The sequence below is a fragment of the Callionymus lyra genome, chromosome 15 (assembly GCF_982586985.1).
Source record: "Callionymus lyra chromosome 15, fCalLyr1.hap1.1, whole genome shotgun sequence".
Classification (NCBI taxonomy): domain Eukaryota; kingdom Metazoa; phylum Chordata; class Actinopteri; order Syngnathiformes; family Callionymidae; genus Callionymus; species Callionymus lyra.
The window spans coordinates 8023930-8049222 of NC_141832.1; the positions used below are offsets into that span (position 1 = coordinate 8023930).

The following is a 25293-nucleotide window of genomic DNA, read 5'->3' on the forward strand; positions in this document are numbered from 1 at the left end:
AATACTACCATGCCTCAAAAAGTAATCCTAAGAAGAGTAATACTACTAGAATACTAGACTACGTTTGTAGTTGGCCAAAACATTTTGACAGGTTTTTATGCATAGAATAGGTTGAAGGTCAGTAAGTAATATCAGTAAATACACTAGGTTTACCGTAAGTAAGTACTAGTAAGTAGAAGTGAAACAGATAAAGCTCCTGTCGAACATAAGAATATATTAAATTATACAAAGTGCACCTTATAGTCCAGAATATACGGTAAGTACCATCAACCCGCGGGTGAGTCATGTGATCCTCCTCACAGGCCCGGCAGCAACTGGAGCAAGAGTACAACTCCCTCATCTCCATGGCAACGGAGCGACGACCAGACGAGGTCAGCAGGTCACCATAGGTCACCCCAACACACACCCCCCCCCTCACCCTCATGTCCCCCCTCCCACCAGGACGGATCCAAGACCTTCACCCGCTCGCCGTCCTGGAGGAAGATGTTCCGGGAGAAGGACCTCCGGGGCGTGACCTCCGACTCCGCCGAGACCCTGCCTGCGAACTTCCGTGCCTCGGCCCTCGCCACGCCCTCCGTGACCCTGAGGAAGGTCCAGAGCGAGGGTGAGTCGACCTCGCGGCGGCGTCTGTTCGCCGCCTTGAAGTCTGGATTTAGACGCGGCTGCTACTCAATCTGCCGCTCGTCACACCCGGGGAATGACAGGAATCAGAGCCAGAGGGTCCGCGAGACCAGCGGGACGTCGAGGGTCCTTGTAAGGGTCCTTGAGAGGAGACATTGTGGAGCTACTAGTGTGGTTCATGGTCTCACAATGTCTCACTGTGATTCAATTATAGTGTTAAACGTATGCAAAGATATAAAAAAAGTGAAACATTTCAGTTCTGTTAGCCACGAGCTAAGCTAAGTATTCGGGCTAAAATGTCACTTAACGTGACTTTTTTATATAACTTTCCATGGTAGTTTATCAGCGTCATAACAATAACACTTTTTTTATTGGTATCTTGTTTTTATTCATTTATTTTTCAATAATTGTTGGTGCTATTTAAGAACATTTTGTATTTAATTTAAAAGGCTATGAATAAAAAAAACAACATTAAATGTAGAAAACTTTTTGGTATAATTGAATTAAAGATTAAAATAATATCAAACTCAAAAAAAAAAGAGAAAATATTCAAATTATTTTATTCAATTTTTTAAAGGAAAGAATACAATATAATAAAAGAAAGAATTCAATATAATAAATTAAATAATTCAATATAATAAAAGAAAGAATTCAATATAATAATAGAAAGAATTCAATATAATAAATTAAATAATTCAATATAATAAAAGAAAGAATTGAATAAAATAAAAGAAAGAATTCAATATAATAAAAGAAACATTCAACATGTAAATCGGTCAGTTTAATAAAAAACCAAATGATTGAATTCAATCATTGGGAAAAAAAATGCTTTAAAACCAAAAACAAAACAAAAAATAACACAAGCTTCATTTTAGACTAAATGCTATACTTCCTAGCTTAGCTTGTGGCTAACGGTGCAGACCTTCAGGTCACCTTGACCCTGAGACAACACGAGGGATACCATAAACACATTTGTTTTCAGAACTTCAGGTCACCTTGACCCTGAGACAACACGAGGGATACCACAAACACATTTGTTTTCAGATCTTCAGGTCACCTTGACCCTGAGACAACACGAGGGATACCACAAACACATTTGTTTTCAGAACTTCAGGTCACCTTGACCCTGAGACAACACGAGGGATACCACAAACACATTTGTTTTCAGATCTTCAGGTCACCTTGACCCTGAGACACCACGAGGGATACCACAAACACATTTGTTTTCAGACCTTCGGGTCACCTTGACCCTGAGACAACACGAGGGATACCACAAACACATTTGTTTTCAGAACTTCAGGTCACCTTGACCCTGAGACAACACGAGGGATACCACAAACACATTTGTTTTCAGATCTTCAGGTCACCTTGACCCTGAGACAACACGAGGGATACCACAAACATATTTGTTTTCAGATCTTCAGGTCACCTTGACCCTGAGACAACACAAGGGATACCACAAACATATTTGTTTTCAGATCTTCAGGTCACCTTGACCCTGAGACAACACAAGGAATACCCCAAACACATTTGTTTTCAGACCTCCGGGTCACCTTGACCCTGAGACACAAGGGTTAAGTCAAGTTAACTACAAAACTACCAAAAAAGTGAGTTGTTTGATCAGAAATGAACTATTTTTGACCCACAAACGTGCGTGTTCCGACTCTCCCACACACACACATTGTAAAAAGTCAAACCCGGCTATTATCCCGAGAGGAATTTGTTTTATTTTCCGTCATCATTAACGTCGGGAAGATCGTTATCCTTCAGGTGGACGAGAGGTTCCCGCGGCGGAGGGTTCTAATGACGCTCTGTTCTGTGCCTCAGCCACCTCTGGAGCCCGCGGTGAAGCCTCCGTGAGGACGTACTCGTGTTGAGGCGCTGACGGTGAGCAGCCTTCACACATGTGGCCCACACATTCTGGGCCCCGGGGCCCCACGGTTGTCTGTTCGCTTCTCAGTCACCCCTTTTTTTTATACACAATGTCTCTGAATTGTTGATGCTTAGTTCAAATAAGTATATTTTTTTCTCATATCTTGTTTATTTTACTGTCCAGTTGTTGTTTTTATAATGTTTTATTCATCTTGTTTTTCTTATATTTTGTTTTTGTTATTATTTGTATTAATATTTTAATTTATTGCCACTTTGTAAATAATTCGTATAATTTATTGGTTTTTGCTTTATATGTTTTAATGCAACAAATAATAGTTCAAAACCATTTCACAGTTTTAATCTATTTATTTATACATTTATATATATATATATATATATATTATATTACCTGTTTCCACACCTTTATTATTATTAAATTAACTTATTTTATTAACTTTTTCCCTTATTTAATTTTTTAATTTAAGATCTTGAAATCGTTTGAAATAAATAATATTTTTCTGGATTTTTACTAATTTAGAATTTTTTTGTTCTATATTAATTTGTTAATATTTGTATATATTTTAATTGTGTATTACCTGTAACACATAGAATCTTTCAATTCATTCTGAGAAAAAAATGGTAAATTATCAATGATCAATATATTGATCGATCTTTTTTTTATTGTATTTAAAAAGTTTTTTTTTTGTATTTTCTTCAAATATTTAAAATATTTTAATTCATGTAGTTTTTCTTTGTATAATTAATTTAAAATTATACAAATGTTTTATTAGTACATTTGTCAATAATTTCTATCATTCAATTAGTTATTATACAATAAATACTAGTTTAAATCATTTCAAAGTTGTAATGAATTTATTTCTGTATTTTCATACTATTTTACGCTTTTTTATTTTCGCTTTTGAAAAAAATCTGAGATATGATATAATGAGATTTTATTCATTTTTATATTCTGTTTTTATTTGTAAATATTTCTAATATTTCAAATACATAATGAAATCTGTGTATTCAAACGAAAAGGTTAATGTATTTTTTTTAATAATCGATCATTCATGTTTTTAATGTAGTTAAACAATCCATCATCATAGTTCGATTAAGAACTATTTAAAAACAAAAATAAATATTTTAAATATTTGTTACTTGTTTTTATGCCTAAAATTGATTTAAAATGGATTTAATTCATTATTATTATATAGTCAATAATTCACATACAATACTAATGGTTTGAATCAATTGATGTTTTTATTGTAGTTAAAAGATCCATCATGGCGGCTCCTGACCTCTGACTGTTTGACCTCCGACCTCTCCAGGACCAGAACTCTCCACAGAGGACGACAGGATCACACTCACGACCTTGAATCCGACCCGGGCTGCAATAAACGGAACGACGCGAAGAATGTAGGAACGAGTTCAGCCGTTTTCTCGCTCTGTCTCTCCGAAGGTGAGGTCACTCCTGGTTACCGCTCCGACGCAGGAATCGCCACGGCAACACTCCGCTCACTCACCCGTTGTTTGTTAGCAATAATCATCACGACATAAAAAAACCCGACAAAAATACTTATTGTACCGCGTTACGTGATGGTCATATCAGCGGCCCGAGGATTGACCCCTGAGGAACACCACGGGAGAGTTTGAGTACAATTACAGGAAAATTACTTCTGAAATATTATGTATTAATTTCCATTTTATTTTATTTACAGTAATTATATTTATCTGTACTTTAACAAAGACAAACTATTCTTTATTTCAATTACATTTTATTCTCAGCATTATTTATTTTTACTTAAGACAAAAATGTATTTATCTGACATTTCAATTAGCAGTAAGATATTATTTATTTGTACTTTTACAAATACAAATATCTATTTATTTCCATTACATTTTAATCTCATATTCTTTTTGTACTTTTTATAAAGATACACATTTTAATTCCATGACATTTTATTCCCTTTTACAAATACAAATATGTATTCATTTCCATGACATTTTATTATTTATTATTATTATTATTTATTCTTCTCAGGAAAATGGTTTTACTTTCACAAAGACAAATATTTCTATCCATTAAAACTTCACTATCAGCATAATTCTATTTATTTTTGTTTTACAAATACAAATATTTATTCTTTTTCATGACACTTCAGAATTTATTATTATTATTAGTTATTTATCTCAGGAAAATGGTTTTACTTTCACAAAGACAAATATTTCTATCCATTAAAACTCCACTATCAGCATAATTATATTTATTTTGAATTTTAAAAAGACAAATATTTTAAATATTTCCACTTTTATTCTCAGTATAATTTTACAAACTCAAAAGTAATTCCCAGAATAATTGTATTTATTTCTTTATTTTTACAGACAAATGTTTATTTATTTTCCATGACTTTTTATTCTCAGGATAATTGTATTTATTTCTACTTTTACAAACACAATTTTTATGTTATTTAGATCTAATTTATTTATAAATAAACTCATTTCCATTTAACAGTCGCACGTATCCAAACATTGTTGTGGCCCCTAATGACTCCAATCTGGACCCCGAACTAGCAAAGCCCGGGTAGCTTGAGATGTAGCACCGACCCGGCGTTTCTGGGATTCGAACCGACAACATCCTCCTCCGTCGTTGGAAGCGAGACGATGTTATTGGTTCGTCAAGAACATATTTAAAAACCAATCCGATAAACACTAAAACATACTCACGGATCTTTACACAATACTTTGAAAGTATATCTTCACGAGAGACGGAGAGACAGAACCAGAACCTGGACATGTCACTGCTACACACAAAGCCATACCAGAACCTCTGTGGGGGTGCGAGACCGGCCGGGACGTCCAGGAAAGTAAAGAAAAAAAAAAAAAAAACCTTTAGTGTTTACGATGCATGTCAAACAAGCGACAACTTTTCCGGGCGGCGAAGAAAACGACGAGGCGTCGAAGAATATCTATCTGTATGATAAACTGGGGAGGGTGGGGGGGGGAGCCTTGAGGGAGCAATTTGTATAACGTGTGTATTTTTTTCAGTTTTTTATTTTCTACGATAAATATTTTTCTTTAGTCTGTATTGGATAATCGTACGTACAACGTCCTGGTCCTTCTTGATTCGTTCGACAAGTGCGACTTCTGTGTGAACATTCGACAGATTCCATCTTTGAAGATATCATGCAGAGATAATTATTGACAACGGTGATGTGAACAGAAAAACAAACAAATAAAGCGATGCAGCTGCTGACGTCGCACTCCTTCGTCCTTCTTCTACTTCTCCTTCTTCTTCTTCTTCTCTTTCGCAGGACAATTGTTTTTGTTGTTGTTTGTCTCCGCAGTGTGTTGAGACGAACGACAAGAAACCAAGTAAAGCAACACAAATGAAACGATGTATAAACAAAGCAGCCGCTAGTTAACATAGTAAACAACAAGTGTGCAAAACTAGATAAATCATAAAAAATAAAATAAGTAAATAAAATAATTAATTCAACACCAAATTAACAAAAACACCTGATTAGCAAAAACACCAGATTAGCGACACAATGACAACTAAAGCTAAAGTTATAGCAATAAATAAATCAACACAAATACTAATTCAACACAAATCAACACAGGACTAAACACAAAAACAATTGACCAAACACAACAACAAACTAAACTGAGTCAATACAACAAATTATAGCAATACTTTGAAGCATTCAACAGCAAACAACACAAAAACAAATTAGTAAACACAAAAACAAATGATTACACATAAAATAAAATATAAAATCGACACAGTAGGAAATTGGTCAACACAACTAAAAGTAAACACAAAATCAAATGATTAAAAACACAACATGTGAAAACAAAATAAGTGACCATAAGGATAAATCAGTCAACACAATAGAACATTAGTAAAACAACAAATAAGACAACACAAAATCAAATTGGTAAACACAACTACAAATTGGTTAACACAAAAGAAATGAGAAAAAACACAACAAATCATTCAACACAAAGACATAAAACAACACAACACAAAAAAATTGGTCTACACAAAATAAACACGAGGAACAATTAGTCAAGTCAAAAGCAAATGAGGAAACACAACAACACATCACTCAACACAAAATAAACGAGTACACACAAGTCACTCAACACAATAGCAAATTAGTAAACACAACTACAAATCAGTCAACACAATATCATATTAGTAAACACAACAATTCACGCAACACAAAAGCACATTAGTAAACACAGCACAATGAACACAAAAGTAAATTAGTTTCTTCAAAAGAAAACCACTTAACAACAAACACAACAACAAACTAAACACAAGTCAGTCGATGAAACACATTTGGCATGCACCAATAAACACAACCTTACAACAACACAAAATCAAATTTGTTAACAAACTAAATAACATAAAGACATTTCAAAGTTGTTGCACAACAACATGGAGGTAAACGCACGTAACTGGCGTCTCACAACACACTCGTTGTTGCGTGTGCGTTGATGTGTGTATTTGTGTGCGTCACAAACGAGGCGCCGACACTGAGTACAAAGACGTTTATTCCCAGTTTGGCGACATGAACAGTAACGACATGGTCGGCCCGACCCGACGGCGGTTCCTGCGGCTGCTGCTGCGTCTGTGAGGGAACAGTGTGGAGCGCCGGGGCCTCAGCAAGGGGGCGCCGCCGCCTCACGGACCCGTGGCGCCTGGAATCGCCATCAGACACTGGAGACGGGCGTCTATAAATACACACAGATATACATAGCTGCATACATGAACGTAGACGGTGTCACATTTATAGAATATATTAATATCAACATGCTTACGTACTAAATAACTTATGAGTACAAAAAAAAACTTTAAAAAATCTCTATGTAGGAAAAAATGTCCCTAAGATCTGGAGTTTGAGGTTCTTCGTGTTTTTTTTAAGTAAGAGAAATGGCCCTTCGCTCAGCTCCTCCCCCTCCTGGTCAAGACCTCCCTCGCCGGCGCCTGATTGGCTCTGGACAGCAGGACGCACACGCAGGACGAGTCGATGCGGATCCATCGCCACTGGATCCTGTTGTTGGCGTCTTTGGTCAGCGCCCGGACGAACGACTGCCTCTCCTTGCACTGGCTCACCCACTGCTTCTTGTCCACGCCCAGGCAGCCGGCGCCGGCCACGCCCATCTCCGGCGACCTGCCCGCCGCCGCCGCCCGCGACCCGGCGCCCGCCGGCTGCGCTTGCCTACAGCGGGTCTCGTAAAAGTACTGGTTAATCTGGCCCGCTTGGGTTTGGATCTTCTTCACGATGGTGACGTTGTGGCCGTGGGAGTCCGTCGCCATCACCTTGTCGGTGACCCACGTGCTCTCGTAGTCGCACACCGAGCGCTCCCCTCGCCGCCGGTCCACGTCCGAGCGCCTGTCCCGCCTGAGGGCGCGGGGGGAGTCGTCGCCCCAGCCGTCGCGGTCCGTGGCCCGGTCTCCGTGACCCTCGACGTGTCCGTCGAAGTCCTCGGCGTCTTCCTTCAGGAGGTCCGACTCCAGCATGAGTAGGAGAGGCGGGTCCTCGGGCGGCGAAGAAGAAGGCGAGAACAGGACTCGAGGGTGAGCGTCCAGAAACATTTCGCCTCCTTCGAGGAGATTTTTGTCCAACCACGGTCCGCCGTCCGCCGTCTCAGGTTCCGAAGCCGACTCCGGACCGCCAACAGCAGTTCTTACGCTTGGAGTTGTCGGACTCGCCGAAGAGTCCTCAACGTTTGTATCCAGAAAGGTTCGTCCTTCAGTGTCCAAACGGCCACCGGAGCTGCTCCGGGACCCTTCGGACGCTACCGTCTCCTCGGGTCCCCGTTGTGTGGCGTCGATCCGAAGTGTCTGATCCGTATCGTAATCCGTGTGCGAGCGCTGGTGGGAAGGTCGCTCCTCGAGGCTGCCGTCATGACGCCGCTCTACGAAGCCGGGCTCTGTGGTGGCGGCGGCGGCGACGGCGGCGATCCTGGACACGGGGCTTTGAGGGAAGGGCAGAGCCGAGGCGATCACCATGGCAACCAGGGGAAGCCAGTGCATCACTCCCAAGACGTATCAGCTGTAAGGACAGAGGACAGGAAGTTAGTTTTATACGTTTATACGATGGGAGAGCTCAATTAAAGCGGAGAGACTTTTACTGGCGGCTCCGAGATCTTGGCAGGACTCGTGGAAAACTTACCGCGAGGTCACTTTCCTAAATCTGGACTACAAACACTGACCTTCAAACGGATGTTCTGACAACCTGGTATGTACGCAGAGGCAGAACTTTACAGCCTGAACCTCCCTGAAAAACTGCCTTTAACCGGATCAGTGATCCTGTCGACACCGAGGTCCGAGTGCAGTCGCACAACTTTAACCGGGAACTACACAACACACACTAGAGCACACAAATGAATAAACTTGACTTGTTTGAATAACGTTGGTACCTCTACACCTAGATGCTCTTTGTGGACTTTTTCTTGACTGTACAACTTTATTAACACTACACAGGTGAACAAAAGTACATCACTAACATAATGCCAGAAAAAAAAGATGTTGTTCTCTTTCACGATAAAAGGTCACAGGGACTTGAATCTGTCACAAAAGACCAGGATGAGGAGATTGGGACTCCTTTGCTGCTAACCCTAATGCTAATGTTATCATGTTTTTCAGATTTGTTCCTTTTGCCTGTTAGCAAAGTTCCTCTAAAAAATAATGCTGCCATTATGAAGTATATTGTTAGCACGTAGTAAATGTAGCAAGCATTTTCCAAGCGTCAACAATCCAAAGTCTTTACAGGGCCATAGAGAGGTAAGGTAAGGTAAGGTAAAACTTTATTGATCCCTCAGGCTAACACCGCTAACAGTTTATCAAAAATTCTACAAGTTTCTGTAGCGGTCGTGAGTGTTAGCCAGCACAACTTTTTACAACTTCAGCACATTCATATTTTTAGCGGTTATTTGTTATGTTAGCATCGGTAGAAAGCTTCCTATTTCAAATAAGATAGTAGAACAAGTATATGATTAGCATTTTGCAGCCATTACTAACTGTAGTTTATGAGCATCAACAATCCTAGGATCGCAAGCTCTGCTTCCCTGTCTTTTCAGGGACACAGACAGGCCATCGCTAACGTCTTAGAAAAAATGGCGACATTTTCTTTAGCGAGCATCAGTGCACGCTAGCGTTGAACAACCTAACCACCATTTATATTTTTTGCGGCGTATTGCAACAAGATTTGTTATGTTAGCACTGGTAGCAAAGCTACTCTCTCAAATATGCTAACAGAAGAAGTATATTGTTAGCATGTAGTGAATAATGCTAACCGTAGTCCACAATCCTAGCATCGCAAGCTCCGCTTCCCTGTCTTTTCAGGGACGCAGACAGACCATCATCGCTAACGTCTTAGAAAAAATGACGCCATTTTCTTTAGCAAGCATCAGTGCACGCTAGCATTGAACAACCTAACCACCATTTATATTTTTTGCGGCGTATTGCAACAAGATTTGTTATGTTAGCACCTGTAACAAAGCTACTCTTTCAAATATGCTAGCGGAAGAATTATATTGTTAGCATGTAGTGAATTATGCTAACCGTAGTCCATAATCCTAGCATCGCAAGCTCCACTTCCCGTTTTTTCAGGGACGCAGACAGGCCAACATCGCTAATGTCTTAGCAAAATTAGCGCCTTTTTCTGTAGGGAGCATCAGTGCACGCCAACATTGAACAACTTAACCACCATTTATATTTTTTGCGCCGTATTGCAACTAGATTTGTTATGTTAGCACCGGTAGCAAAGCCAAATATGCTAAAAGAAGAAGTATATTGTTAGCATGTAGTGAATAACGCTAACAGTAGTCCACAATCCTAGTATCGCAAGCTCTGCTTCCCTGTCTTTTCAGGGACACCGACAGGCCATCATCGCTAACGTCTTAGAAAAAAAGGCGCCATTTTCTTTAGCGAGCATCAGTGCACACTAGCATTGAACAACCTAACCACCATTTATATTTTTTGCGGCGTATTGCAACAAGATTAGTTATGTTAGCACCGGTAACAAAGCTACTCTTTCAAATATGCTAGCGGAAGAATTATATTGTTAGCATGTAGTGAATTATGCTAACCGTAGTCCATAATCCTGAATCGCAAGCTCTACTTCCCGTTTTTTCAGGGACGCAGACAGGCCAACATCGCTAATGTCTTAGCAAAATTAGCGCCTTTTTCTGTAGCAAGCATCAGTGCACGCTAGCATTGAACAACTTAACCACCATTTATATTTTTTGCGCCGTATTGCAACTAGATTTGTTATGTTAGCACCGGTAGCAAAGCCAAATATGCTAACAGAAGAAGTATATTGTTAGCATGTAGTGAATAACGCTAACAGTAGTCCACAATCCTAGTATCGCAAGCTCTGCTTCCCTGTCTTTTCAGGGACACCGACAGGCCATCATCGCTAACGTCTTAGAAAAAAAGGCGCCATTTTCTTTAGCGAGCATCAGTGCACACTAGCATTGAACAACCTAACCACCATTTATATTTTTTGCGGCGTATTGCAACAAGATTAGTTATGTTAGCACCGGTAACAAAGCTACTCTTTCAAATATGCTAGCGGAAGAATTATATTGTTAGCATGTAGTGAATTATGCTAACCGTAGTCCATAATCCTGAATCGCAAGCTCTACTTCCCGTTTTTTCAGGGACGCAGACAGGCCAACATCGCTAATGTCTTAGCAAAATTAGCGCCTTTTTCTGTAGCAAGCATCAGTGCACGCTAGCATTGAACAACTTAACCACCATTTATATTTTTTGCGCCGTATTGCAACTAGATTTGTTATGTTAGCACCGGTAGCAAAGCCAAATATGCTAACAGAAGAAGTATATTGTTAGCATGTAGTGAATAACGCTAACAGTAGTCCACAATCCTAGTATCGCAAGCTCTGCTTCCCTGTCTTTTCAGGGACACCGACAGGCCATCATCGCTAACGTCTTAGAAAAAAAGGCGCCATTTTCTTTAGCGAGCATCAGTGCACGCCAACATTGAACAACTTAACCACCATTTATATTTTTTGCGCCGTATTGCAACTAGATTTGTTATGTTAGCACCGGTAGCAAAGCCAAATATGCTAACAAAAGAAATATATTGTTAGCATTTAGTGAATAACGCTAACAGTAGTCCACAATCCTAGTATCACAAACTATACTTTCCATCTGTACAGGGCCACAGAGAGACTAGTGTCGCTAACATCTTAGCAAAAATGTTGCCGCACAACGCTTCTGTAGCGGTTGTTAGCTAATATTTATTTCACAATGTTATTGTAGAACTTTCTACAACTCGACCACACACACACACACACACACACACACACACACACACTTGCACTGGCGTCTCTCAGCAGGTGGGAGTGTCGCCCAGTAGCCAGAGAAAACAGGAAGTTCCTCTGATGTGATTTACCGACACACGGGCACTTTGTGCGCCGGAGGCGAGCGAGTGATTGACGGGCCGAGTCTCTGCAGCATTGTGTCCAGGGGCGCGGCCCCCGGAGTACAAATCCCAAACACCTGAACAGTTTTCGTTCCCACACGCCATCAACACCGACTTATTTTGGTTCCCTGCAGGAGGATCAGTGGAGGAGCTGCATCTGTGACATTCCCATCATTCCACTTCCTGACCCCCCCCCCCCCCCCCCCCAGACGTCTGACACGCCACGGTTCAACGCCACACGGACGCGTGACTGACATCGTTGACACGTTAGTCACAGGTGAGACACTTTTTCTTTTTTTTTTATCTCTGACGCCCCAGTGAGTCACCGCGACCTCGATACGTCACAGGAACGTTTCCGAGGAACCTCCAGTCCGGATCCTGCTGAGTCATCGTGGGAAGTGAGCTATTAGTCGAGTCCCTCACGGATGACTCGCTGAACACGAGTGACGTTCACCGCTTAAATACTTTGTTTTTTAATGTTCAGTCAAGAGTGTACAAAACCAAATTTCAACCACCATTCAAAAGACTAAACTTAACTTAAGATTTGTAAAATAATATATTTTTAAAGCCGGGAAAATAAGGTCAAATTTTGTGTCAAATCTTTAATTTGAACATAATAATCTTTTATACATTTTTAGTCAACACAGTACAAAAATAAATGTAAATTAAATAACATTTAAAAAAAGAAAAATGCATTTCTGTAAAACGGATTTCTTTTTTGTTGTACATTTGTTAACTAGCGGCCGCTTTGTTTATACATCGTTTCTTTCGTGTTGATTTACTTTGATTGTTGTTGTTTGTTGAGACAAACGACAACAAACTAAACAACAGTGAAGGAGAGAAAATTAAACAAAAAGAGTTAAAAAATTGATACATTTTAGAAGTACAAGTTGAATATGAAATAAATATTTTGAAAATATGTAGTTGAATATAAACAGATTTTTGTTTTGAAACTTAAGGATTCTCCTTAAGTCAAAAGACATTTTCCCCCCAAAGGTTTCCATCAAAAATGTACAAAAATAATATATATATGTAAAAAAGAAATCACTGTTGATGAATTACTTTTTTTTTCGAAAACTCGTTTAAATGATTTGTAAACATATATATTAAGAAGAAAACAATGTCAGAAATTAATAATATAAAAGTAAAAATACACTGTTGACTTCCATGTTCAAAACTTTTGTGTCAAATCCTTCATTCCAACAAATTTTAAATTCAATTTCTCTCAAAATTTTTGGTAAAGAATGTACACACAAAGTGAAGCAAAGAAAAGTAAAAATTAATGTAGAATTAAGGAAAATCTTTGGAAAACTGTATATAAAGAAAAGATAATCGAAGAAAAAAATTAAAATACACTTATTTGTCATGAACTTTAAAAATGTATATATATATTTTAAGTCCTATTTATTTCTACATGTGCAGAAAGCATTTGTTACAAGTGGACTCTGGTCTGGTTCTGGTCCAGCTCTTCAGTCATTAGGTCACACTTAGCTGCGTCGCTACGCTACGTTAGCTTGGTTTACACGGACGACACATGACCTGAACCACCTGACACACACACACACACACACACACACACACACACACACACACACACACACACACACACACACACACACACACACACACACACACACACACACACACACACACACACACACACACACACACACACACACACACACACACACACACACACACACAAAAGGAAAAACCTCCTGGAAGTTCTTGACGAGGCGAGGGAAGGAACCCGAGCTCCCAACATGGAAGTACGTCGTCTGTGTTTCTGCCTCATTTGTCGCGAGCGTTGGATGATGAATCGGCTGCTGAGCCTGGGAACAAACTCTTGAGACTCTACGAACGTCCTGAGAACACGACAAATGTTGTTTATTCGCTTCTGCTGCTTCCCAAAGAAGAACAAAAATGTCGCTCGTGAGTCTGGTTTGCACGAAACTACACAACTTTTGCTGTTGAGCCGCAGAAACGAACAACGAGTTTGTTATCCACAGAGAAGCTAGCTTGTTAGCACAGCTAGCTTGTTAGCTTCTCTAACTTCTTAGCACAGCTAGCTTGTTAGCTTCGCTAGCAGTTAGCACAGCTAGCTAGTTAGCTTCTCTAACTTCTTAGCACAGCTAGCTTGTTAGCTTCGCTAGCAGTTAGCACAGCTAGCTAGTTAGCATTGCTAACTGCTAAGCAAAACTACTTGACATTTTCTTTTATAAATCATTTAAACATTTGAAACAAATACGCATTTAGAGCTTAAATATATTAATAAATAGTTTAAATACTTTTAAAATAAAGTAATCAGAAGTAAAATAAATAAATAAACAGAATAAAATCATTGAAAAGAATGACATTGAAAATATACGATTTATTGACGATGTAAAAATGTTTAAAAATAATAATAAATAATAATAAATAATAATAAATAATAATGCTCCGGAAAAAAGTCATTGACAAAAACTTTAAAAGTAGAAATAAAATTACAAATTTAACTTATTTATAAATACATAAAAGAAACAAAACCATTGAAAAGAAATAATGCAAAGAATATACTTTTGAAGGAGAAAAAAGCAAATTAACTTAAAAAGAACGGAAACAAATACTATTAAACTAATGAAAATAATCTTTAACGATTCTCCCTTTTTTTAAGTAAAAAAAAAAGATGCACAGAATGTTAACAAAAACCTTTAAATTTAAATGTATGTAAAGATTTAAACTAGTTTAAAATAGAAAAGTAAAAATAATAATAATAAAAACGATGAAAAAAACTTGCTTTGACCAACATTTTAAACAATAGATAATAAAATAAATGATAGTTAGAACATAAAAAAGTAGAAACACGAAGAGTAAAAAGATAAATGATATCAAAAGACAATTAAACCACAATATTCCGTCTCAGAATTAATGATCCTGTGACTCGTGACTCGTGACCCGAAGCACTCGTTCGTCTTCATTCATGACTCGGAACTTCAAAGAGAGTTTGTTCTGATTCATCAGATGTTCATCAGATGTTCATCAGATGTTCATCAGATGTTCATCAGATGTTCATCAGATGTTCATCAGATGTTCATCAGATGTTTATCAGATGTTCATCAGATGTTCATCAGATGTTCATCAGATGTTCATCAGATGTTCATCAGATGTTCATCAGATGTTCATCAGATGTTCATCAGATGTTTATCAGATGTTCATCAGATGTTTATCAGATGTTCATCAGATGTTCATCAGATGTTCATCAGATGTTCATCAGATGTTTATCAGATGTTTATCAGATGTTCATCAGATGTTCATCAGATGTTCATCAGATGTTCATCAGATGTTTATCAGATGTTCATCAGATGTTCATCAGATGTTCATCAGATGTTCATCAGATGTTCATCAGCAGAAGAACATGTTCTTCAAAGACTCGGTTTTACTAGCGACACTAATGTGACTCGTCTGCTCCTGAGTCGCTGTTTTGATCCGTGAACCATGTTGATGTTCAGACTCACTGCTGTCTCACCCATGAGTCACAGCTGCTGACTCGCTTCAGCTCATGTTTCTTATAGAGTCTCTTCAAACGACTCCTGACTCGTGACTCGTTCAATAATAGCTTCTAGTGAGTCACTTGTAATCCATGCGTTTGTTTCTTCTCGTCTGGACTATTGTAACAGTTTGTTTTCATGTCTTAACAAGAAGGATGTGTCTCGCCTGCAGTTGATTCAGAACTCTGCAGCGAGAATTCTGAGCCGCTCTAGTAGAAGAACTCACATTTCTCCGATCCTTAAAACTCTTCACTGGCTTCCAGTTTCTTTCAGGATCAACTTTAAAATTCTGGTTCTTACTTTCAGATCTATTCATGGTCAGGCTCCTCCTTACATCACTGATCTGATCCAGCCTTACACCCCAGCTCGGGCTCTGAGGTCTGTGGATCAGAATCTACTTATGGTTCCTGAACACGGTTCAGGACCAGAGGAGAGAAATCTTTTCAGGCTGTTGCTCCTAAGCTTTGGAACAATCTTCTCTCTCTTTGCTCTTGATGGATCTACTGACTCCTTTAAGAAACATCTTAAGACGTTTCTATTTGTTCAGGCTTTTCCTTGAATTTCTGGAACTCCTGTGTTGTTCTCAGTATTATCTTGATCTTTGAAGTATGTACTGTTTTGAGTATTGTTTTGATTGTTTAAGCGCTTTGTGACCCTGGTCTCGAAAAGCACTATATAAATAAATATTACTTACTTACTTACTTACTGTTTGGACCCGACAGGAAGTGCTCAGGACTCGAAACAGACTTCTGGAGTCTGAGTCTGTAGTTGTGTAACTGAATACAAAATATTGTGTTACTGGAGGTTGTGTTAGAACATATTGTGTTACTGAAGGCTTTATTACAAAATATTGTGTTACTGAAGGTTGTGTTACAAAATATTGTGTAACTGAAGGCTTTATTACAAAATATTGTGTTACTGAAGGTTGTGTTACAAAATATTGTGTTACTGAAGGTTGTGTTACAAAATATTGTGTTACTGGAGGTTGTGTTACAAAATATTGTGTTACTGAAGGTTGTGTTACAAAATATTGTGTTACAAAATATTGTGTAACTGAGAGTTGTGTTACAGAATAACGTGTAACTGAAGGTTGTGTTACAAAATATTGTGTAAATGAAGGCTTTATTACAAAATATTGTGTTACTGGAGGTTGTGTTACAAAATATTGTGTTACTGAAGGTTGTGTTACAAAATATTGTGTTACTAAAGGTTGTGTTACAAAATATTGTGTTACTAAAGATTGTTTTATTACACACTGCGTTACTAAAGATTGTTTTATTACACACTGCATTACTAAAGATTGTGTTACGAAATATTGTGTTACTGAAGGCTGTGTAACTGAAGGTTGTGTTACAAAATATTGTGTCACTGAAGGTTTTATTACAAAATATTGTGTTACTTAAGATTTATTTTACTACACACTGTGTTATGGAATGTTGCATTACTAAAGATTGTTTAACTGAACACTGTGTTATGGAAGGTTGTGTTACCAAATATTGTTTTTACTACACACTGTGTTATGGAAGGTTGTGTTACTAAAGATTGTTTTACTACACAAAGTGTTGATGAAGGTTGTGTTAAAAATATTGTGTTACTGAAGGTTGTGTTACTAAGATTGTGTTACTAAAGATAGTTTTTGACATATTGTGTTACTGACGGTTGTGTTACAAAGGTTGTGTTGCTGAAGAGTTTGTAACAGAAAGTTGTGTTCCTCTACTGCAGATTGTGTTACTACAAATTGTTTTACTGAAAGCTGTGCCACTCACATTGTGTGTTTCTTGAGATTGTGTTACATTTTCTAAAGCCTCTAGAGATGAGTCACTGTGACTCAAGGACGTGAGCTCTGAGATCATGAGGATGAGGATCAGCTCCTCTAACTCTGCCAGGGGAAGTGACATCATCTGTGGCGTGGGAAGCGTTACGGTGGACAGGAAGTCGTTAGCGAGGACATTAAAGTCCACTAACTGTGGCGCCTGCAGCGACGTGTGTGCTGAGAGCCCGCGGGGGTTCATCCTGAGACTGGAGCTGGAATCCTGAGCTCAGGGGCCTCCGGCTGTGAGACCCTCAGGAACCAACCATGAAACAGACTCACACCTGGTGGAGCTACTGTGCTATTAGCTCGTTAACTCTGACACCCCCGACCCCCCAGATCATGCTGGACCTGTCTGGTCCTGATCCACTGACACCACCAGGGTTCCCATGACAACCACCCACACTGTTACTGAAGGTTGAGTTAATGAAAGTTGTGTTACTGAAGGTTGTGTTAATGAAGGTTGTTTTACTGAAGGTTGTTTTGGAACCATTGGAACCAGGGTTCCAATGACAACCACCCACACTGTTACTGAAGGTTGTGTTACTGAAGGTTGTGTTACTGAAGGTTGTGTTAATGAAGGTTGTGTTACTGAAGGTTGTGTTAATGAAGGTTGTGTTACTATAGATTGTTTGAATGAAGGTTGTGTCACTGAAGGTTGTGTTAATGAAGGTTGTGTTACTGAAAGTTGTGTTAATGAAGGTTGTGTCACTATAGATTGTTTGAATGAAGGTTGTGTCACTGAAGGTTGTGTTACTGAAGGTTGTGTTAATGAAGGTTGTGTTACTGAAGGTTGTGTTACTGAAGGTTGTGTTGATGAAGGTTGTGTTAATGATGGTTGTGTTACTATAGATTGTTTGAAATAAGGTTATGTTACTGAAGGTTGTGTTACTGCATGTTGTGTTACTATAGATTGTTTGAATGAAGGTTGTGTTACTGAAGATTGTGTTACAACAGATTGTTTAAATGAAGGTTGTGTTACTGTAGGTTTTGTTGTCGAAGGTTTTGCTACTACAGATTTTGTCACTGCAGGTTGTGTTACTGGTGGTTGTGTTACTGAAGGTTGTGTTACTATAGATTTTGTAAATAAAGGTTGTGTTACTGCATGTTGTGTTACTATAGATTGTTTGAATGAAGGTTTTGTTACTGAAGGTTGTGTTACTCAAGGTTGTGTTACTGAAGGTATTGTTACAACAGATTTAAATTCAATTAATTTAAATGAAAGTTGTGTTACTGTAGGTTTTGTTATTGAAAGTTGTGTTGCTATATATTTTGTTACTGGGGGCTGTTTAACTGGAGGTTTTGTTACTAAAGGTTTTGTTATTGACGGTTGTGTTACTAACTATTGTGTGACTCAATTAATGAGGCTTGTGTTACTGAAGTTTGTGTTACTATAGATTGTTTAAATGAAGGTTGTGTTACTGTAGGTTTTGTTAATGAAGGTTTTGTTACTGGTGGTTGTGTTACTGAAGGTTGTGTTACAATGGATTGTGTAAATGAAGGTTGTTGGTTGTTTTTTTAACCACAGTTTGTGTTACTATAGATTGTGTAAATAAAGGTTGTGTTACTGAAGGTTGTGTTACTATAGATCATATTACTAAAGGTTGCGTTACTACAAATTGTGTTTATACAGATTGTTTTACTGATGGTTTTGTTACAGTAGTTTGTTTTACTCAGATTGTGTTTACATATTTGGTGTTTTTACAGAGTGTGTTACAGAAGATTGTGTTTCTAAGTGTGCGATAGAGGATGTTATGTCAGAGTATCATGTTACTAAAGATTTATTGATTCAAGATTGTGTACCTGGAGAGTCATTTTTCTCTGGAAGTCTTGAAACATGCAGGAACCGTGACTGAAGAAGGTGAACAACATTGTTGACATAGACACTCATCCTTGAAGAAGAGTGTCCTGCTGTTGAACCCTCACCCAGGTCGGTGTCACCACTGACCTTGACCTTGACCTCTCGAGGCAACAACCCACCTTTAAAAGTGACAATAGATCCGCGGATGTTGTTTTCATAGTGTGAGTGAGCGCGTCACGTCACGCTAGCTGCTCTGTCAACAAAGAAAACAAGTTGGTTTTCTCACGAACGGGTCCAGGTGAAGACCAGAGACCAGGTGAAGACCAGAGACCAGGTGAAGACCAGAGACCAGGTGAAGACCAAAGACCAGGTGAAGACCAGAGACCAGGTCAGTCACCTTCACCTGGTCTGACACACAAACTTGCTAACATGGTACATCTAACTGTGGCTTCTTTGTCGAAAAAACACCTGAAACTAACCGTTAAGTACTTGACCTGGTCAACCATTTGATCGCTGTTGCTAATGGCTACATAATTGACCAAAGTGGTTTCGTGACTATGGATTGTATTACTGAAGGTTGTGTTACTATAGATTGTGTAAATTAAGTTTGTGTTACTATGTATTGTATTACTAAAGGTTGTGTTACTATAGATTGTGTAAATGAAGGTTGTGTTACTATGTATTGTATTACTAAAGGTTGTGTTACTATAGATTGTGTAAATGAAGGTTGTGTTACTATGTATTGTATTACTAAAGGTTGTGTTACTATAGATTGTGTAAATGAAGGTTGTGTTACTATGTATTGTATTACTAAAGGTTGTGTTACTACAGATTGTGTAAATGAAGGTTGTGTTATTATAGACTATAATAAGGAAAATTGTGTTACTATAGATTGTGTAAATGAAGGTTGTGTTACTGAAGTATACAGTATGTTACCATAGATTTTGTGAATAAAGGTGGTGTTAATGAAGTTTGTGTTACTATAAACTATGTAAATGAAGCTTGTGTATATAAAGGTTGTGTTGCTCTAGATTGTGTAAATGAAGGTTGTGTATATAAAGGTTGTGTTACTCTAGATTGTGTAAATGAAGGTTGTGTATATAAAGGTTGTGTTACTCTAGATTGTGTAAATGAAGGTTGTGTATATAAAGGTTGTGTTACTCTAGATTGTGTGAATGAAGGTTGTGCGTATAAAGGTTGTGTTGCTCTAGATTGTGTATATAAAGGTTGTGTTACTCTAGATTGTGTGAATGAAGGTTGTTACTGAAGTGTGTGTTACTATAGATTGTGTAAATGAAGGTTGTGTATATAAAGGTTGTGTTACTCTAGATTGTGTGAATGAAGGTTGTGTATATAAAGGTTGTGTTACTCTAGATTGTGTAAATGAAGGTTGTGTATATAAAGGTTGTGTTACTCTAGATTGTGTAAATGAAGGTTGTGTATATAAAGGTTGTGTTGCTCTAGATTGTGTGAATGAAGGTTGTGTATATAAAGGTTGTGTTACTCTAGATTGTGTAAATGAAGGTTGTGTATATAAAGGTTGTGTTACTCTAGATTGTGTAAATGAAGGTTGTGTATATAAAGGTTGTGTTGCTCTAGATTGTGTGAATGAAGGTTGTGTATATAAAGGTTGTGTTACTCTAGATTGTGTGAATGAAGGTTGTTACTGAAGTGTGTGTTACTATAGATTGTGTAAATGAAGGTTGTGTATATAAAGGTTGTGTTACTCTAGATTGTGTGAATGAAGGTTGTGTATATAAAGGTTGTGTTACTCTAGATTGTGTAAATGAAGATTGTGTATATAAAGGTTGTGTTACTCTAGATTGTGTAAATGAAGGTTGTGTATATAAAGGTTGTGTTGCTCTAGATTGTGTAAATGAAGGTTGTGTATATAAAGGTTGTGTTGCTCTAGATTGTGTTAATGAAGGTTGTTACTGAAGTTTGTGTTACTAAAGATTGTGTAAACGAAGGTTGTGTTACTGAAGGTTGTGTTGCTGAAGATCATATAACTTTTTATAAGTTTTGTGTAGTAGATAAAGTGTCTTTAAGGATGAAAATGTATTCATCGCTGCTCAAAGAAACTTCGGTAAAAGCCTTTGAACCTGAAGAACAGACGTAACATCTGGTCTACGATAACGACTTGTCAGCGAGGTTTAGATCCGTCGACTTGAGTTTGATCGACACAAAACGTCTCCTAAAAATGAATCTCTCAAACATGAATCCCTCTCCCATATGGTAGCGCAACAGTTTGTACCAGAACCTCTTCGTCGACTCCACGTGTCCATCGGTCGCAAACTCGCCAGCTAACGATGCTAAGGATGCTAACAGATGCTAACGGATGCTAATGGACGCTTCCTAGTGACGACTTCCTCTCAAAACAAGGCAACGTTTGGAAAACTTCTGACTCGACTCGAAACTATCTTTCGAGGACGACGACAACACTCGGGGACACCCTGGAAAGCAGGCCCCGGTCCTACATCCGTTGGTCGTTACGAAAAGAGCGTGTTCTGCAGTTTTTCCTTCTCATCCGTTAGAGAAAATTCTTTTTTTTTACGACCTCCTCGCCAGCGAACCTCTCGTCTGCGGGATTAGACGAACAATAAAACTCTAATTACGAGCGCGAATCTGCGCCTCCTCGTAAACGCCGCGGCGCTCAAGACCGCGCCCGTTGAGGCCCAATCGCGGCGCAGAGTTTTTCTCATGGATTCCACGAAAACTTGTAATGATTTATCTGCAGGGTAGTAAACAGAGCCAGATATTTGCCCTCCCACCCATTAACTCCCCCCCTCACCCCCCCACACACACACTGTTGAATGTACAGTAAAAGCTTTTATTCTACATGTGCTCATTTACAACCTGCTGTCCCACTGAGCAAACACGCCATTAATTCCAGTCCTGTGATCGTTTCATTCCACACTACAACACACACACACACACACACACACACTGATGGGTCGTGTCACTCATGCACACGCGCTCATGTTTTCATGAGAATAATTCCAGAGTCCGTGGAGATCTTGGTGTCATTGGATCACAGCAGTGATGGACCTGCTCGGGATGTTCACCTGACGCTCTGCCAACAACACGTCGAGCTACACGCTCGCCGGCGCCAAACCAAACAACATCTCCATTCGAAACGAGTTGACGTTGAGCAACTCTCAGCTGAGGTGGTGAGAGCCATGAGTCCTGGGTTTTGATAACGGATGCAGGACGTTGTGTAGAGAATTAAAAACAGGTTTATAGGTCAATTCAATAGATTAAATGACGAACCGTGATTCTAAGAAGAAAAAAAAGCTTTAAAGTTCATAAATAAACTGGTGAAAAATATCATGAATCTCATAATAATTATATATCAGAATTATTTACGAATTATTTGAGTGGAAAATATGTAAAAACGCAGCATTTTATATATAGTTTTTTTTAGGTAAATTAAATAACAGAAATATGAGGAACATATAATTTAAAAACATGCGATAACTGGTTAAAAATTAAACTTTTTAAACACACGTTCAAGATATACATAAAAAAGATATTAAAATAATCTGCTTTAAAAACAAAAGAATATGTCTTTTTGACTTGAAACTAATGTAGAATTAAATATTATTTAAAAATGAATGAACTGATTCAATTAATCCGACAAATATCATTCAAGGAAAGATATTTAAAGAATGTGCCCTTTATAAAAAACAAGAATATCTCTTTACGACCTTGTCATGTCTCTTGTGTGACAAAGTAAAAAATAACAAAGAATTAAATATTAAAAATAAATAAAGTCACCGATTGAATGGATCCGACAAACTTGTCAAACCGATTATATGATTTTAAAAATATGTTGATATTTAAAATATGTCATCTTTAGATGTAAATATTCGAGGGAAAAAAGTATTCAAATATAAACCTTGTACGCCTCTTATTAATGATGTAATACATGTGTGATAGATTTCGTAGATATTAAAATAATAATAATAATAATTTATCATTATATTTAATTTATTCACACATATTTTCAAGTCGTGTTACTTTGTATTGTTCAAAACGTGTTCTAAAATAATCAATATTAAATAAAAGCGTTAAAAACGAGTTTATTCTCATGTATTTTCCAGTTGTTTTACTTCAAGTGTTTAAAACTCTTAAAGTTAAAGATTAGATGAAGAATAGAAATGAAGCTAATTTCTCATTTAACTCGTTTGATCAAACCATTAAAACAATTATTGTCTTGTAAATACTAATTATTCCACGCAAAGGTGCGTGTTTTACCAGGTGAATAAATACATGGACACAGGCTGCCAGAATATAAAGCTACCGACGTTAGGTGTGTCATGTCTTGAAGGATCCATCAAAGCCTGGAGAACCGAAGCCTCAGAACATCTTTGGAATTCTTACCGTTGAGGTGAGATCCGGACCCCGCGTCCCTCCAGCTGACACCGCATTGGTTCTGTCGCCAGTCGCTCAACTGGTTCGGAAAATGAAAATGCGGAGAAAAACACCTTCTCTCAGCGGCCACACGGCTCTGCTCCTAGCACACCGGGACAACATGACAGGAACACGTTCCCATTGACGAGGCGAGCAGATCCGACGCGGAGGCAATAATAAAAAAAGAAAAAAAAAAGAGAAGAAGAAGCAATAAACAAAATAAGAGCGTCAAGCAAAATATCCGGGTGTCGTTACGGGTCCATGTGAGAGCAGGAGGGAGGAAACTGGCTTCAAAGTGAGGAGCGAGGAGGTGAAGAAGTTTGTTTTAAGACCTGAACTCCGCCTGAAACGCGTAAAAGTCGAGTGCGTGTCAAGCTGAAGGCGGAAACAAGGGCCTTTACGTTAAGCTCCTTCAAAATAAAACGAATTCCCCAACAATTTTGACAAACTGTTACCCACTCCTTAGCGTAATCATAGCTACAGCGTTTCCTAACACTAGCTCGGCGTTGACTCACGCATATGCTTCAACTTTATCGCAATATGTTGACGTTAAACGACGCAGTCGCGGCTTGCTCACGCTACTTCCGGTGCAGCCGATCGTCAGCTTGACGCATCCAACTACTCCGGTTTCTCCGGAGAAGCGCTCAGACAAGTTTTCCTCCCTCGAGAGGTCAGTCCTCCCTCCACGAGCCACATCTGCGCGCACAGATGTCAGAGAAAACACGCACATGTGTGCATAACGCGAACCAGCGTGTGACAGAAAGTGCACTCCGTGCTGCGTTCAGGGACCCCGCGGACGAGCGCGACCCTCCAGGTTCTCGTTTAAACCCGCGAAACCATTTGAATGAATCGTGAAGTGGAATCAAAGTCTGTTATTTTAAAAACACTTTGTCAGATGTCAGCAGGTCTTCTCTCACACTCGCCGCCTTCCAAGTTTCGTCGAGATCTCATCTCGTGTGTGTCTGACAGAGTAATGACACCTGTGTGTGTTTTTATTGGTGTGCTTTCACGCTCCGTGCAAATGTGCCAATAAAAGCATCATGAAGGTAAACTGCTGACACTTCAGCTGCTACTGATCCGAACAACACGTTGTCAATGGATCTCGACGATTGATCAGAAGCTACAAAAAAATAAAAAAAATAAACAAAAGACGTGGAAAGAATTAGTTATTGTTGAAGTTATTTGCAACAACAATAAAACTGTGGTATAACTGAAAAAAGAAACGTGCAGAAAGAAAATACACAGAGAATAAAAGTCGACGAAATTATATTCAGGAAAATAAAAGGGATGAGATTCAAGTTTCCAGACGAAACGAAATGTAAAAAAGAAAATAGTGGAATGTAAACAATCTGTCAGTGAAAAAAATCTATCTGTTTATCAAAAGAAAAAGGAGATACAGTTTAAAAAATATATAAAGTAAGAGTTTATAAGAGTCAAGGCTTTTGAAGAGTTTAAATTGTTGATAAGAAACAGGCGAGAATCGGTAGAAATACATGACGATAACAAACTTAAGTTGCAGAAATGTAAAACCAAAATGAGTTTTAAACTCACTTCTGGACTATAATAAAATACATTTCACACTTTCTTAAAAAAATAAAAAGTCCTTCATGAAAAAGTAAAAAAATAAACTCGGAAAAAAACATTTTTAATCAATTTTCATTGTAAAAAAGATAAAGTAAAAATTAATCTATGAAAAAAAAGAGGAAATAGATGTATAGATACAGCCTAAAACAAATTCTTGTTTTTAAAATTACAATCATATAGAAATAACACATACATAATATATAT

At 38.3% G+C, this 25293-nt stretch overlaps 2 protein-coding genes across 3 annotated transcripts in view; one reads left to right on the forward strand and one right to left on the reverse strand.

The window, feature by feature from the left end:
- Window positions 1–4400, forward strand: part of ppfia3 (PTPRF interacting protein alpha 3) — a 41833-nt gene extending 37433 nt beyond the window's left edge. Inside the window, exons 28-31 of one of the 2 annotated variants that reach the window (XM_087808800.1) lie at window positions 303–371; window positions 442–604; window positions 2449–2508; window positions 3763–4400. In XM_087808800.1, coding sequence (XP_087664926.1) covers window positions 303–371; window positions 442–604; window positions 2449–2498 — 282 coding nt within the window. In that variant the 3' untranslated portion in view covers window positions 2499–2508; window positions 3763–4400. The remainder of the gene's footprint in view (window positions 1–302; window positions 372–441; window positions 605–2448; window positions 2509–3762) is intronic. The other variant, XM_087808801.1, reaches the window with a different exon arrangement.
- A 2635-nt stretch (window positions 4401–7035) lies between these two features.
- Window positions 7036–23931, reverse strand: ntf4 (neurotrophin 4). Its single transcript, XM_087809094.1, has 2 exons — window positions 23476–23931; window positions 7036–8558 (listed from the first exon to the last, which is right to left on the reverse strand). The coding sequence occupies exon 2, from the start codon at window positions 8537–8539 to the stop codon at window positions 7445–7447; it is 1095 nt and encodes a 364-aa protein (XP_087665220.1). The 5' UTR covers window positions 8540–8558; window positions 23476–23931; the 3' UTR covers window positions 7036–7444.
- Between the last annotated feature and the right edge of the window lie 1362 nt (window positions 23932–25293).

Coding starts and splice junctions, on each gene's coding strand:
- ntf4 (XM_087809094.1), bottom strand. CDS start 8,539: ATGCACTGGCTTCCCCTGGTTGCCATGGTGATCGCCTCGGCTCTGCCC.